The sequence below is a fragment of the Haliotis rubra genome, unplaced genomic scaffold (assembly GCF_003918875.1).
Source record: "Haliotis rubra isolate DU_JTF1 unplaced genomic scaffold, ASM391887v1 Scf519, whole genome shotgun sequence".
Taxonomy (NCBI): domain Eukaryota; kingdom Metazoa; phylum Mollusca; class Gastropoda; order Lepetellida; family Haliotidae; genus Haliotis; species Haliotis rubra.
In genome coordinates this window covers 309,905-326,858 of record NW_025767212.1, presented here as the reverse complement: position 1 = coordinate 326,858, position 16,954 = coordinate 309,905, and the positions used below count along the sequence as shown (strand labels likewise).

At 41.1% G+C, this 16,954-nt stretch overlaps 1 protein-coding gene across 1 annotated transcript; it reads right to left on the bottom strand.

Moving 5' to 3' along the window:
* Positions 1-8,705: 8,705 nt before the first annotated feature.
* On the bottom strand, positions 8,706-16,549 carry LOC124292493 (insulin-like growth factor-binding protein complex acid labile subunit). Its single transcript, XM_046729584.1, has 3 exons — positions 16,366-16,549; positions 10,992-12,235; positions 8,706-10,120 (listed from the first exon to the last, which is right to left on the bottom strand). Exons 1-3 carry the CDS (start codon positions 16,375-16,377, stop codon positions 9,826-9,828), a joined length of 1,551 nt encoding a protein of 516 aa, XP_046585540.1. The 5' UTR covers positions 16,378-16,549; the 3' UTR covers positions 8,706-9,825.
* Positions 16,550-16,954: the final 405 nt, after the last annotated feature.

The following is a 16,954-nucleotide window of genomic DNA, read 5'->3' as shown; positions in this document are numbered from 1 at the left end:
CCATGCCAACGTCGTAACAACCACAAACGATGCTGTTCAGCCCATCGTCAGCGTTCACAGCGAAGTCTATCAGTCAGGATGGGTCCAACATAAGGGCGTCGACATGGTAATCCTGCCGCACGGAGACGGCGTCGGACGGTGGAAGCACTGATCAAAACCACGTCGGCCTTGGACAGCGTTGGCGGTTCTGGCAGCCGGCAACGTACAATCCCGAATATGGCGCCGAACAATGTGTCGATCTTGGCGAGGAGTGGTAACACGTGCCTGGCCAGGACGTTGGCGGTCCCTGGTGGTTCCTGTTTGTTGGTACCTGTTGGCAAGTCTTATGACGGTGGAATGATGGCAACCAAATCGTCTGGCAATAATCCTGCTTGATGTGCCAACCTGCAACATGCCCAACGCCCGTTCTCGTTCTTCTGGTGACAATCTTGGCATTGCAAAATAGACTTTACTTGCGGAGGTACAGCTAAAATGAGAACGGGTTTTTGCCGACGGTCATTTATACCCCTAATCAGCATGTTTTACGCATGCAATTTGTGCTTTTCGTGTGTGTTGTGCATGAATTTTGTTGTTGTCATGTGATGTGTTCCATGATGTGTTCGGGCAATCCGTTCTTTACTCTACAGCATTATTTATTTGTGTTCATTTTCACTCTCAAACCAATCCTATTACCATATTTCAAAATTTACAGGTGGTGCGTTTTCAATGATGTTCAGTATATTTCTCAAGTAACATGACCATGTCAGTCTGGACATGTGAGACATATACAGGAAAATGCCATTACAAATGAATACAGAGCGTGCGATCTGGTAATAGAGGGAATATATTTATGCTTGTGTTTATATTATATTCTTGCAGGGAATCAAGAAATATAAATGCCAAGACCAAGTATTAGAACAAAGATATGCAAGGGGGTTTCTGTCTGTAAACCGTAACACCGAATAACATCCTATTGTCTGTATGAGCTGCACGCATGCAGTAGCGTCCCCCACATGTGTAGGGTATCATTCCTGAATTTGACATTTTCAAGGAAGGTCGAGTAATCTCTGAGTAATGGATGCTTTGTGTGAAGCCAATTGCTGGTGTCCCTCGCTTTGATATTGCTAAAGTATGGCTAAAAGCGTCGTAAAATCTCACTCACTCACTCACTGACTTAGAATTGGTCTTCAGCAACCCATGATAACGGGGTAGGGTTGCCCGGCTAGCTTGGTCGATACATGTCACCTTATCCCAATTTCGTAGATCGATTCTCATGGTGTTGATCACTGGATTGTCTGGTCCAGACTCTATTATTTACAGACCACCGCAATATAGCTGGAATATTGCTGAGTGCGGCGTTAAACAACAAACAAAACAAAACTAAGCCTCTACAGGGTATTTGTATGCTGAAAAGTGGAAGGAAAAAGCATGAAAAGGGTCCATTTGATATATCGTTCTCTCGTCACGCCCACGACCCGGATGCTATTCCCCATGTGCGAAGCCAATTTTTTTTTATTCCCGTCGTGAAACAAATTTCACTCACTCGCAAAGTATGCAGCGACCTGTACGTTCTCCCAACATGCAGACAACAGGAGGACAGAATCGATTGATCCGAGAGCGGGACCTACGAAACCGAGCGCCAGCGGCGAATCAAACAGAATGCTACTCAGGCTACTGGTGTACGAGTCGCCGGTAAGACCATAAAACATCGTCTTCAGGCAGCTCACCCTCACGCTTAGCTTAGTGGTAAAAGCATTCGCTCGTCAAGCCGAAGACACGGGTTCGATTCCCCACGTGGGTACAAGGTGTGATGGGTCACCGACCACGTTGACTGAACTTGGCCAGGCGCTGCACGAGGAGTGGGACTGACTCTCTTAAATCGCCATTGGAAGGTTGATTCACATGCCTTTGTATGCTTTGTCGTGCAAATGAATTACAGATCAATGTCAAGATATTACGCACTATTAATTAAAAACATCCCCCTAAATCCATCTTACCCCTATTGGGGCGATGGGGTAGCCTAGGCCTAAAAAATATTGTGGTTCCGAGTACCCGACCGACCCTTGCATTCTGGTGCCGACCCTATTTCTTTTAAGCGGACGGAATAAAATAAGCTTTCACATACCATTGGGGTTTTTTCCGGCACCGACAGATATTGGTCATTCTGATAGAGAAAGCCGACATGATGGATGCAAGCTTGATTGAATAAACTTACACATTGGTACATGTGTTATTAGTTTGTACTTTACTTCTAAAACCAATATGTAAAATAAAAAGTTCCTACCTACCCTAAATTTTAAAGAGGTGTAATCGGAACCACAACATTTTTTTTATTTGGCTCAGTAGTGGTAAAGTGGTTCGTTCGTCATGCTGAAGACCCGGGTTCGATTCCCCACATGGGCACAATGTGTGAATCTCATTTCTTGTGTCCCCCCAAAGTGATATTGCTGGAATATTCCTAAAAGCGGCATAAAAACTAAACTCACTTACCCCTACAGTTCTTCGACGTCATCAGCGGTCATTACATCTACTGTCATACGCCACTACCAAGAGTTGTGTTCCCAAATTGTTCTTTATCTATCCTTCCGTCCGCCCGTCTGTCTACAATTCTATATGAAATAGACCGATGATATGAAATATAAGTTACAACCTTAGCACTAAGACTACCTTAAGTCTATGAGTTACCGCCACCTTAGCGCTAAAATCGCTTTGTACAACGGCACCCAGGTCTGCAAGTTGAATGTCGTCTTCTGGATCGTCATCACAACTGTGGGGCTGAAAATTGTAATTGGCATATTTCCTTTGGAAGAACATGAACATTGCACGTATCTAGGTATTTCACACAGAAGCTCGTTATCGTTGTAACTTATATTTCATATCATCGGTGATGAAATTATCTCGTCAGTGACATCTGATGAAACATCAGTTAACATCACAAGACATGTTTGAAGAAGGAGACACCGAAAACGATGATGACCTGTCCATCCACCTTCCCTGACTGAAGCCAGGAAGATCATGAGAAATGTGCTGTACTTCTCATGCCCCACTGCAGCCAAAAGTGACTTGATGGATAAATTGTCATCCCTGTCTCGGCCATCCAAGCAGACAACTGTATCAGACTTTTTAAACTTATGATGTTATTAGATAGCAATAAACAACATGACCTGTATTTGTTATTGTTTGTTCTTTGTCACTGATTACATCTATACATGTTGACAAAAGGTTTAAAAGTCCCCTTTGAACCAGCAAAATAGAACACATGCAAGTCTAAAATATTCAATAATACATTGAGCAAACAATGAGCAAGCTACAATAAATGACAATGCAGATATCTAGTACAATGCAATTGAGTCACAAATCTAACAAATTGGGTCACAAATATAAAATATTAACTAACCAGAGTATTAATTGACGTTCACAGTGAGAACAGTTGTACTGATTGAAGGTTGTTTACAATGACAGCAGTTGAAAGGGCAAGCACCGTCAGTCTTGAAATGTTGAGCAACTCGACAATGGCAGACAGATGTGTATAAATCTAGTCATGTGAAAAGTCGCACTACTCAACAACCAGCCTTTATATAGCTCTTATACAGTTCTCCAGCATTCTCGCAAAACTAGGCTCCATCATTATTCTCTCGGAATGATATGGAATCATGTGGAACACACAGCATGAAGTCAAAAAGTTGTCAAGGGAGGCAACTCTGAAGTGCTATCAAAAAGGCGTGTCGCTCAAAATACTATTGCCATTGAACATAATTATATGATGCGCGATGTGAGCCAAAACCCACACTCAAAACTTTGAACATTGTGACCCATGATAACTTAATCAATGATATTATAAATTACAAAAAACACACTCTCATAACAATGTACATTGTACTGTACATGTACTCTCCACCCTGGACATACCGCAAAAATTTGTCTGGACGAATGGTGGCGGTATATCCAGGTTAAACTGTACTTAAAACATACTTCATTATGATGTTTGGTTTGTTTGGTTGTTTGTTTAACGCCGCACCCCGCAATACTCCAGCTATATGGTGGCGGTCTGTAAAATATCGAGTCTGAATCAGACAATCCAGTGATTAACATCATGAGCATCGGTCAACACAATTGGGATACGATGACATGGGTCAGCCAAGTCAGCGAGCCTGACGACCCGATCCCGATGGTCGCCTCTTACGACAAGCATGTGTTACTGAAGATCAATTCAAACCCAGATCTTCACGGGTTTACTTCTTTATGAAATACGCCCACTGTGTGCGTCTGTGAGGAAATGGATCAATGTGACCCTATGGACATATTCCGGCCAAATCCTTCTGTTCTTATGCGGGAGTCCCCAAGACGCCGAGGTCGTTAAGCGCAGCTACCATTTATAAGTAATACCTTGGTGGTGGTGCGCTTCTATATGAAATGCGCTGATAATGTTTATCTTGCATGGAACCTATCTGTCCTGTACGCCATATGAAATGTATGTATAATGTAATCAGGTTCATCCATATCCAATATATCTGCCATGTCATCCCATATGAAACATATGTCACGTACTCCCATATGAAATGTATATGTCATGCGCTACCATTTGAAAAAAACCTGTCCCGTACTTCCACGTGAAATTATCTGCCATGCACTTCTATATGAAATATATGTCACGCACTCCCATATATATCGCTCACCTACTCCCACCTATACCCAAATGAAATATATCTGTCACGTACTCCCATATATAATACATCTGTCATGCAGTTCTATATGAAATGTATCTGTCACGTACTCCCATATATAATACATCTGTCATGTTGTCCTATATGAAATGTATCTGTCACGTAATCCGATATATAGCATATCTGTCATGCAGTCCTATATGAAATATATCTGCCACGTACTCCCATATATAATACATCTGTCATGCAATCCTATATGAAATGTATCTGTCACGTACTCCCATATATAATATATCTGTCATGCAGTCCTATATGAAATATATCTGCCACGTACTCCCATATATAATACATCTGTCATGCAATCCTATATGAAATGTATCTGTCACGTACTCCCATATATAATATATCTGTCATGCAATCCTATATGAAATGTATCTGTCACGTACTCCCATATATAATATATCTGTCATGCAGTCCTATATGAAATATATCTGCCACGTACTCCCATATATAATACATCTGTCATGCAGTCCTATATGAAATGTATCTGTCACGTACTCCCATATATAATACATCTGTCATGCAGTCCTATATGAAATGTATCTGTCACGTACTCCCATATTTGATACATCTGTCATGCAGTCCTATATGAAATGTAACTGTCACCTACTCCCATATAAAATATATCGGACTTCCAAACCAGCCGGCATGAAATGGCATCACATGACCCTTCCTCGACCATCCGCTGTCCTCAATGACGTCCGTTGTCACACGTGTGGCAAACCCGGTACTGATTGATACTCACAGTTATCCATATCTTGATATTCACAGTTTTCATATCATCGCGATGTGTACTCATAATCATATCATTTACATTTAATTATATCTTTAGAAGTACAATTAATTATATTCGACATTCACAATTATTTACATCATCTAGGTATAACAATTAGTTGTTAATATTGGCAAGTGATAATATCGTTCTGGGCCTCCTTTCACGAAGCAACCTTTGCTAAGGTTAACCTTAACTCACATTGCTCCAAGGTTACCTTAGTGACTTACGATCACCTTAGTGCTTTGTGAAAGGAAGCCTTGATATACACAGTTAATCATATCGTCTTAATATTCGCATTTACTTATATCGCCTTGATATTTACAATAGGATATATGTTTTCTTTCTTCATAATACGTTCACGTTCAAACTGAATCATGGTTTCTTCATATTTATAATTGATCATATCATCTTGATACTATAACCAAATACTCTTAATACTGACAATGAAACAGATCGTATCGTCTTGATATTCTCAATAAATCATATGATCTTTATGTTCACAATCAATCATACCATCTTGATATTCACAATCATATCGTCTTGACCTCGGCTGGGGCAAGCCCGATACCGTGAAGCACAGTTCTCAGGCGAACACCTGCTGATGCAAAACAGAGACGGGTTTACAACAACAGTTGAGTGAAGCGTGATGAAGACCGAGAAGCCACGAATGGAGATTTTACGATCGCTTCAATACTCAGATAACAACAGACTGCAAACTGGAAACTTGCAACGAGACGATTCCTCCATTATGACCACGACAAATATGAATGAGTGGAACGGTAAGGATGTATTCAGGGGTGACAGTCACCGTACCGAGCTAGTAGTTGTCTGTATGCAGGCTAACTACCTCTAACACTACTCAGATTGTCTGTACACGTGGCGCCTACTCGTAAAAGATGTGAGACGGCGCATCTTCAAACCACGCGGTTACATCTGTACCTATGATTGTAACCACAACTTACAATCAGCCACATGGCATCAAGGAAGAATGAAATAATTTGCGTTTGGTACTCATAATATTTTGTATAAGAACATAAACTGCAATATTAAAAAATTATTTATTCCCTGAGTTGAAAACGTCCAGTTAGATCTTCAGATCACCTATGAAACTTGAAGTTTTTATATACTCTTCAAAAAAAGAAATTTGACATGATGTTTTGGAGTTTACTTACTGAGAGCATATAACTGATTCAAACATGACATCATTGCTCAATAACATTGAAATCATTACTTTACAAATTTGCAAAACATGATTATCCAGAAAGTGTTTGGTAAAACCACAGACGGCCATTAAAGCCACTTGGTCAGAGTAAAATGTCAGTATCTGGTGTGACCACCATGAGTATCGATAACAGCTTGGCAGCGGTGACCCATAGAAGAAAGGAGATGGTCCATAGGTTTGAGATGGTCTGTCTGGACACGCTGAAGTGCCTTGCCACATCATGCTGCGACCTTGTAAACGGCCAATGGCGTTGTGTCGTTTAGCTTCTGTCAGTCTTTTCATTCTCTTGTCGTCTATAGCACAGGCCCTCGTGTCTTTGCGAAGATTAAAGATTAAAAAACATTTGAGATGACCCCCGACTCGAAATGCTACACAGTCATAATGTTTTGTACTGTGAAGCATTCGAGTCGGGGGTCATCTCAAATGTTTTATGTGTTTTTAACATCCTTAATCTTCGCAAAGACACGAGGGCCTGTGGTCTATAGTGGCTTAAAGCAATGCATGTGGAGTACCATTGATGTTGTTTGTTAAAGCCTACAGTCATAGGCTTCAGTTCAGGGTGATACACAATTTCATGATGCTCGTGCATTTCATGTAGGGTGCGTTTTAGCGATTCACTCCAGACGTGAGTGTAACGTTACGTTTTTGTTAATTTCTTTTTTCAAACGTTTTGTCGTCGGCAACCATTCCCCCACATGCTGGGATTCAGCATGGATTGGTTTTACTCAAATATTTTCCTAAAATTGTCCAATGTCAAGTTTCTTTTTTTGAAGAGTATATATAATAGTATGCATCGAAAATGGGATTCGGATAGGACCGCGCAGTTATCCCTTCCATCATTCTCCATAGTCAGTTGAATCACTGCCACTATTAAACACTGCAACTGCTGTGAATATATTGATAAAGATGAACTTTAATCTCGCGAAACGGAACATATGGTATCATTCATATAATATCGATCTGTCAATATAACGCTATGTTGTATGATCGATCTGTGTTACACGGGCAGTCTGCTGGCTCGGGCTATCAGCTAGCATGAAGACTACATAGCTTTAACTACGATCTGGCTCTCTACATACAGCGAAACCTCACTAAACTGGATCATATCGTAGGGAAATCAACCTCATTAAAACAAAATCTGGACTAACGAATCAGAAAATAAGTAATGAGCTACAAGTAATCAATACGTACACTCTCACACGTATTACCATAAACTTTATCATTGATATCTCTAACCTTGGATTCATTACGTACAATAACACTGACCCTTTTTTTAACGGGTAAACTTAACAATTGTCAAATATAAAAACATTCACCGACTTATCCCCAAACGAGAAGCATGTTTACTATAATAGTTTGGTGTGGCCAAATAATATTATTAAAATAGAGAAAGACAAATGGGGTTGGGGGATAAAGTGATGGAGATGCTTAGTGTTTATAGCATTTACTCGTCAGGTCGAGTGAGAGAGTGAGTTTAGTTTTACGCCGCACTCAGCAATATTCTAGCTACATGTATATGTCGGCGGTCTGTAAATAATCGAGTCTGGACCAGACAATCCAGTGATCAACAGCATGAGCATCGATCTGCGCAATTGGGAACCGATAACATGTGTCAACCAAGTCAGCGAGCCTGACCACCCGATCCCGTTAGTCGCCTCTTACGACAAGCATGGGTTACTGAAGGTTCATTCTAACCCGGACCTTCACGGGTTCTAAATTTGGACACTGTGTATTAACCTCTTGTGGTGTTAATGTTGGTATGGCAATCAAATCTCAGTATAATGCGCCAACTCTAATTCGTGTTTTAATATGCAAAATATATAGATTGAATATATCAGATTGGAAATACATGTATTCAAATGTGAGCAGATCTTCTTGCGACGCATAAACATGGCAAAGCGTCCTAAAGCATTCAGGAACTTTCTCAAAATTGAAACATCGGAGTTTATCATTATTTTCATGTTTCAAGTATTCTACCGATATCAGTGAAACTGACCCATCTATAGATAAGTCCATACATGATTTATTCAAAAGCTTTCCAAGCATTGGCATATGTACATGCTGGAGGATTGACATCCTAGATAGAACACATACAATCATATGAATATAATGTCCATCCTGGCAAGTTAACCGTCAAAGATGGGTATAATGATCTACTCCGTTCCAGCAAATATGACTTCAAACCAGATCATATTTTAAGTGATCAAACAGACATATTTGCCTTTCTTCGTTCATATCACAGAAGCCGTTTTGGCTTCTTGTAACTGTGCATATGTTTTGTTCTATTTGTTTTAGATCGCTATATCTATGTATAGTGACTGATATATACATACTGAATGTATACTTTCTTAACTTGTATTAGGTACAACCCATACAATAAGGCTACTTACAATAAATACAATATACATGTACCTAAATGATATTGTCATACAATGTTTGCATTTAGACCGTCTTGTTTCTTGATTGAACTTGATGCACTCAAAAGAGACACTCCATAACAGAAGACCTTTCACAGTGGCGTCCTTCAATGGATAGGTTAATCCTGGCTTTCAAACCACGAAATGGATTTGTTATCGAGCGTCTTCAGCACTTCTGCTTCCACCAGTTTCCGAAATATGAGAGTTGCGACATTTATATTGCTATATTGGTTTTGAAAAAGGCGCCATGGGTCCATGTTTTCTCAGCACTGGGACTACCGGAAGTCCATGTTCCTGTATGTGAGTTACGATAATCTCAGCCCTACCATCGTTTCTAAAATATGGTATGTTCAGTTACTCCTCTCAAGAAATTACCTTACTGCGTGACTTTCAGTTTTAAAAGGGAGTTATCGTCACAGCGCTGACATTTATTTGCTGAACAGAGTCCTGTATGGACTGAATATTGTAAATGAGATGCACCGGTGGTAATGTCAAGGACGGGTCTGCTAATCTCCAACAGCAGCGTCCGAAAACATGAAGAACCTAGAGCCCGTTTGACAAAGCAATCTCGGGCTAGAAATGTGTAGTCAGTGTATGAATGTCGTAACATGTGCGAAACGAGTCGTTGCTGTTTAACTCCTGCATCTGTGATCATCTGCTGTGAAAGTCGTTGATCGTTGTAAGATGTAATCGATGGAGGCTTGTGTCTTACACCTCACTGTCCTTCAGCGGTATTTCGTCTTCAGATGAAGTGATGGTCGCCGTTCCTTCGTCGTCGTCATGGACGTCCTTAGAGTACACAGACACGTACCGCCCCTTGGTACGACGGCACGGCAGCTTGTGGCGGAACCTCCATGCCACGAGCGAGACGAGGACAATCAGGAGGAGGACAATCCCGAGGACGAAGGTCAGCAGGATCCAGATAAGAGATCGAGGACACCGGAGATCTTCTGGGGATACCCCAATCAAGTTCTGACCACGCAGTTTATCGGGAGCATCACATCTGAAAGAAGACGATCGTATTATAGTTTAACGCACAGAAACGCACACGCACGTACACACAGAATACTAAATTACATGTCCTTAAGTATGTTCCAACTCATGCGTCTAATACCATTCCGCAAAACCTAGTTATCGAAGAGCAAGTGGATGCATGTTGTTTTACGCCGTCAGTTAGCAATGCATCAGTCATACCAAGGCGACTTGTCATCATTCGTGTACGAGCAAGACAAGCCAGTGGTTGTTGCATGAGCAACGATCCATTCGATATACGTTGACAGATCGGACATTGTGATTATCCGATCTTCATTTTGGTTGAGTGAAACACAAGCATAGAGGATGTCATGAATATTACCAATTACTCGAGATGACACCTTATGTGAATATCCAGTGTGTTTGCCTCATCCCCTTGCTGGGATCATATTCCTTCATGGAGTTTAGTTCAATTAGTATGGAGCAGTGGGGTAATGTAGTGGTTCAAGCGTTCATCCGTCATGCCAAAGATCTGGGTTCGATTCCCCGGTACAGTGTAAAACCCATTTCGGGTGTCCCTCGCCGCTATATATCTTGAATATTGCTAAGTGCGGCGTTAAACAACAAACCAACCAACCCACCAACAAAACGCGGCATAAGACCATACTCACTCACTCACTCACTCTGTCACATGAAACGTTTATGGACAACAACAACTTTTAGGTCTGAAACGTGTTGACATAGAATACAACGCACTTGTTATCCGTAAAACGTGCACATACCGCCATCATATAGCTGGAATATTGCTGAGTGTGAGTTAAACAACGAACAAACAAGACTTAAAACGTGTCACGTATTCAAGTTTGTCCTACTTCTAAATGTATTTCAAGGACTTCAGTTACCTGATAGTGTTGTTCTTCAAGTATCCTCCCTGCAGCACCCACTGGAACCTACAGTCACAGTTCCACGGATTCCCGTCCAGCTCAAGCACCTCCAGGCTGTCCCACGGAAGAAGTCCACCAGCGATAAAACCCAAGTTATTGTCCCGTAAATACACCTCCTTAATTTGACGAGTGTTTCCAAAGAAGGCGTCGTATGCTATAACTTCCAGCTGTTTGTTACCGGATATTGACACTTTCCTTAAAAGAGGAAAGGAAACGAAAGCTTTGTGTTTGATGATGTTCAGACCATACATCTGATCCAGGTAGAGTTCCGTCACTCTGGATGTGACATCTTCCGGCCAGTCACTAGCTTCAAGCTCAATCACGTGGTTCCGACTCATGTTCAGGGTCTTCAGATACTGTAGACCTTTCAGTGTATGGTACGGGATCCCTTTTAACCAGTTTTCCGAGAGGGATAGAATTTCAAGATTTGCCAGCCCCCCGAATGCCTTTGCGGGTAATATTTCCAAGTTATTTCCGTCCAGACGTAAGTCCCGTAGTTTAATCAAGGCTTGGAAGTTGTCTTCTTGTATGGTTTCAAATCTATTATTGCTAAGATCCAACACGTCAAGAAAACTAAGTCCCGCAAAGGAATAAGGGTCAACGATTTTAAGGCTATTTCCACTCAGGTCAATCTCCTCCAGCATTGATATATCATCGAAAGCGTGTTCCGCAACTGATGTCAGTTGACAGTCTGACAAATCCAGCTTAGTCAGCATTCTAAGTTCGTTAAACCGGAGTGTGAAATCAATCATTTTCACCAAAGGGTTTCCCTTCAACGTGAGAAACTCAAGCTGTAGCAAACCATCGAACGTCATGTAGGAAAGACTGTCGCCTCTGATCTTGTTGTAGGAGAGATCCAGAGTGTGTAGACAGTGGAGCTTCTGGAAGGCTTCATTGTCAATCTGGTCGATGCTGTTGTGGTGGAGGTAGAGTTTCCGGAGGCAGCCTTTACAGGAGTGGACGGACGTGCACGTTGAGTTGATTCTGTGTAACTCCAGGATGCGGTTGAAGCTGAGGTCGTACACCTGTGTACCATCCGGGATGCTGTCCGTCTTCGGGAAGTCCAACGTGAAGGTGTCGGAGCAGTTCCAGATGTTCTCGTCCACGGTGATGTTGTGTCGGCAATGTGTAGATGATGATGCCATCGCCACAAGGGCCAGAAGGAGGATCAGGACGGCAGGCTGCATAATGAGGTTGGATGTCTGCGAGAAAGAACGAAAAATACAATTATGATTTATCGTAACGACACTATTCGCAACCGCGGGGTAGAACACAACACTGGTATCGCGATTGTTAAATTTTTCAGACACAGTTTCAAGACAAACAATCTTTTCTCGAAAAGGAATAGCCAAAATAGATTTTTTGAAGCCACATCATATTAGTTTTCAGATCATACAGCTGGTCTGGAGAGTGTCCCCAACCAATCCTTTCCATATCAGACCATCATAGCTGAATCGGGTAAGTGAGTGAGTTTAGTTTTACGCCTCTTTTAGCAATATTCCAGCAATATCACGGTAGGTGACACCACAAAATCGGTTCTTAGGCGTGACGGGCAGACGCTTTAACCACTAGGCTACCTCACCGCCCCCGCTGAATCGGGGTATATGGTGAAGTTTAGAGACATCTGAAAGCATAGATTCCTGTACATCTAACTATTCGCCTTTGTCTTCCTTCACGTCTTCCTTTCTGGTTGTGTCTATTTCTGCTTCTTTCGTTGAGCCTTTGCTTTCTTCTGCCTAAAGCCTGTCTAGAGCTAGTCTATTCCCCTTCGTTTGTCTCTGAGTCTTTGGCTTCATCTACTTCTTCACCATCGAATTCGTCAACCCTTGCATCTGTCTACTTCTAAGTCTATTTCTATGTCTATTTCTACACCCAGGTGGAGACGTTCAAACAACACCTGTGATTAAGTTTTAAGGCACAAACGTATTTTTCGAAATGCGTTTATGTGGCCTAAATACATGTTAAAGGTATGAAACAAAGAAAACATGTTAGTATTCTAATATCATAGCATTACAATCAGTTCACGTCCACATATCTATGTAACACCTACATGCAACATGTTAGGGTAGTTAGCACTTAGATGATGTTAGGTGAACCTATAAAAGGAAGCCATCGAGCGGTACCCAGAGGCGGGAAGACTTACAGTAACATGTGACTTAAATCGTAAATTCCTTTTCTGCACATGGTCAGGACGTAGGTGCGGAGAAAGGAAGTGATGCTTAATATAACCCCCTAATGTAAGCCTCGTTTTGATAATAAGCAGTGCTTATAGTAAGGTGTTCGATGACTGCCTTTAAGCAAGCAGGTGTGGTTCTTGTGTTGGAGATGTAATCAACAAACTAACACAATAACCTACCGGCCCCAGTATGTAGAGCTTATCGTATACGCGGCTGTCGCTGTCACCACGTACACAGCTGTATCATGAATGACGTAATCAATACTTTTATTTTATCAGTCTATATATTAATTTTATGATATATAGATACCCACTCAGTTACAGATCGACAAGTTCAATGTTTCAAGTTATTTATCAGATGTGAAAAATGCTACTTTATGTTGTTTCTTTGTTTTCAGAGGCCGCGGTCAGCAACTTTCCAGCTATGTGATTTAAACATATTTTTATTCCTGAAGATGAATTGGGATTGGTGAACAAGCATTACTGCTTATGTTAACACCGCTCCCATGCAACATATAATACAACATGAAATGGAGGATTTGACGTCATCGATACTGACCATTGCATTAATATAATATTTTTAAATATATATAAATATATACAGATTACATGAAATACAACTATTCTCTAAGTAGTCATAAGATAGAGAGTTACAGTTGTGTGTGTCTAACAAGCCATTGTAGAAATATAAATCAATCATGAGAAGGTTGTTGAGTAAATTTAATTATTTTCCTGAGAAAATTTGAAGCGTTGTGTCTTGGTTATATAATCGTAGACGGATTCAACTATTTTCTGGTTTTCACAGGGAGTAAGTTCTTTGTTTCGCTTAAGAATGGTATCCAGGTTATAACCGATAGTGTAAAAATACATATGAAGTCTTATCCGAGTATAGTTACGGCAAGTGAGGAAATAGTGTAGGGCGTTTTCACTCTGATGTCCACAAGAACAACAAGGGCTGTCTATTAAATGACTGTTATACTTATCGGCGTTTAGGTCGCTACACCCGAGCCTGAGGCGTCAGTGAACGATTTGGCAAAAAACGAGTGCCATAATTAAGGTCAAAGTAAATCTTATTTTCAGTTTTTGTAATTAGGTTTTTAAATTCTGTGAGATTACATGACGCTTTGGAATTTGGTAGGGCATTCCATAATTTTATCGTGGCAGGTTTTCAGCTATGTACAATCCTGTGACTGACATCATGATAATCAGTTACCGCAATTGTATGGAATCCAAGAAGGGACATTGTCGCGATGTCGCATTGTCGCCCTTACAAGAACAAGCAAAGAATGGCAAAATAAACCAAAATGCGACAACGCGACATATTTTGATGTTGAGACTGTCGCCCTTTGGTTAAATAAAAAATATATCATTCCTAGCGACAATGCGACAAAGTGGCCAAAGTGTCGCGTTGTCGCATTGTCGCACTTTGGTTAATTTGGCCACTTTTTGGTTGTTTTTTATGAGGGCGATCGACAATGTCCCTTCTAGGATTCCATACAATTGGCGCACGACGATGTGCAGTGAACTGTGTCACCTATCCTTACCACCGATCAATCGTCTCAAATAAGAAGAAAATAGTCCACATTCACCTATCACCTTCAAGTAACAGATGTACGAAGTATCAAGAGTTCAAAATATATAAACCAGGATAAAAGGTCAGAATTTATGGATGTCAGCTTCTTCATCATGTCTGGGAGTACATTCTTACCCCTTCATCGGGTGATTGAAAAACGTCAGTGATAAGATAACAATGGCGAGCAGTTAACAAGGGAAGCCAGTAGTTAACTGGCATTGATTGGTAACCGTGACCCGGAACATACCTGCAGCGCTTGGGATTTAGTAATATAATTATCTGCAGTGGCTTCCATGTCTTCACTAGTCAGTGCTCTTATCCCGCCACCCCTCTTCGTTAACTAAACATCAGTGCTTGATCGCTTATCAGGACTATATATGCCTGGATTAATCCCTGGTTTGGTATTTGTTCATTTTACCATTCTGCGCCAATTAACTACTGGCTTCCCTTGTTAAGACCCCACCATTTTCCACATGTACTTATACAGCTATCTGCTTCCAAGCTTTTCACTCACCTGATGAAGGAGTAAGAATATACTCGGAAATGTCGTTTCCTCGTAATAAAGAATTTGACGTCCATAAATGTTTACCTTTTTTTTGTGTAAATAGAGTAGATTTGGCATGGGACAGTATTTTTGTCTGTACACATCTAATTCAGGGATCAGGCACAGTGTTTCAAAACCAAATTGTTAACACTTCCTATCATCTTCATAATCATCTGTAATATAATCGTGAGTTATGAAAATTGCATTGGTAATGTTTAAACGCCTGACCAAGAGCCAATAATGCACCTGACCAAGAGCAATAATGTTTAAACGCCTGACCAAGAGCCAAAGCTGACCATTACAGTTACGTAATATGCATATGCATGTGGACAAATGTGTGTGTGCGTTCGGAGCAATGTTTGGAACATATTGGGATCATATTATGAATTCTGTTTTAACCAGACTTTTGTATCCTTACAATAGCTGGGGACGCTGGGGTAGCCTAGCGGTTAAATCGTTCGCTCGTCACGCCAAAGGCCCGGGTTCGTTTCCTCACATCGGTACAATGTGTGAAGCCCAATTCTGGTGCCCTCTCCCCTTGTGATATGGTTTAAACATATTTTTATTCATGAAAATGAATTAGGATTGGTGAACAAGCATTACTGCTTATGTTAACACCGCTCCCATGCAGCATAAAGAGATAAACTCTCCCCTTGTGATATTGCCAGGATACCGCTAAAAGCGGTGCAAAACCCGATTTCACTCACTCAATTATATCGAGATAAGCAAATATGAGTTAACTAGGTTTCATTCTAACATTGTGATACATATCCTTAGCGATTCAGTCAATTACACGTTATCCAAATGTGTTCATAAATCCATAACACTTTCTCGTCCAAAGAAAATACCCATGAAATATATAATTCGAACTCACTTATTCCGTTAAGTGTAAAATTAGATTTGTTATCAACTGCGCAGCGCGAACCATACATATATTGAACATCTGCTAATTTAACCGGCAAGATAACATTACACTGAATAAGTAAGGTACAACAGCCAAACCATTTTAACCAACAATTGTTAATAAGTGTCTACTAACCTTCCAGCACATAAAGTTGTCCTACGGTGTGGGCAAACGTTTCACTGGTCTACTGTTTCTGGGCTGGAGCCATCCTCATTCGGGTCTCGGACAACGGGTAACATCCATTGATGGAGATGAACTTTACCCTCCCTGTGACAATGTGCTCTGACATCGACGGCCACCATCACACTGCGATGACAACAGTATCATATTTGTGGACACAGTCATCCCTATCAGCTGATAACCTATCTTCTCGAACTTTGTGTGCAACGTGTATCTCAGGTATGTCTGCTGCTAACTGTACAAGCCACTTTAGAATAGACTTTCGGTGTTACTAGACTGAGCTTTGAAACAAATTGTAACAATTACACCTTACATGAGTTGGCTCGCCTCTCAGCCAAAAAAGTAAAATTGACACTGGGTCTCATAAGGTTCTTGCCCCCGTGAAGATCCGGGTTAGAATCTATCTTCAGCAACGCATGCTTGTAAGAGGCGATTAACGGGATCGGGTGGTCAGGCTCGCTGATTTGGCTGACACATGTCATCGTATCCCATTGCGTAGATCGATGCTCATGATGCTGATCACTGGATTGTCTAGTCCAGACTC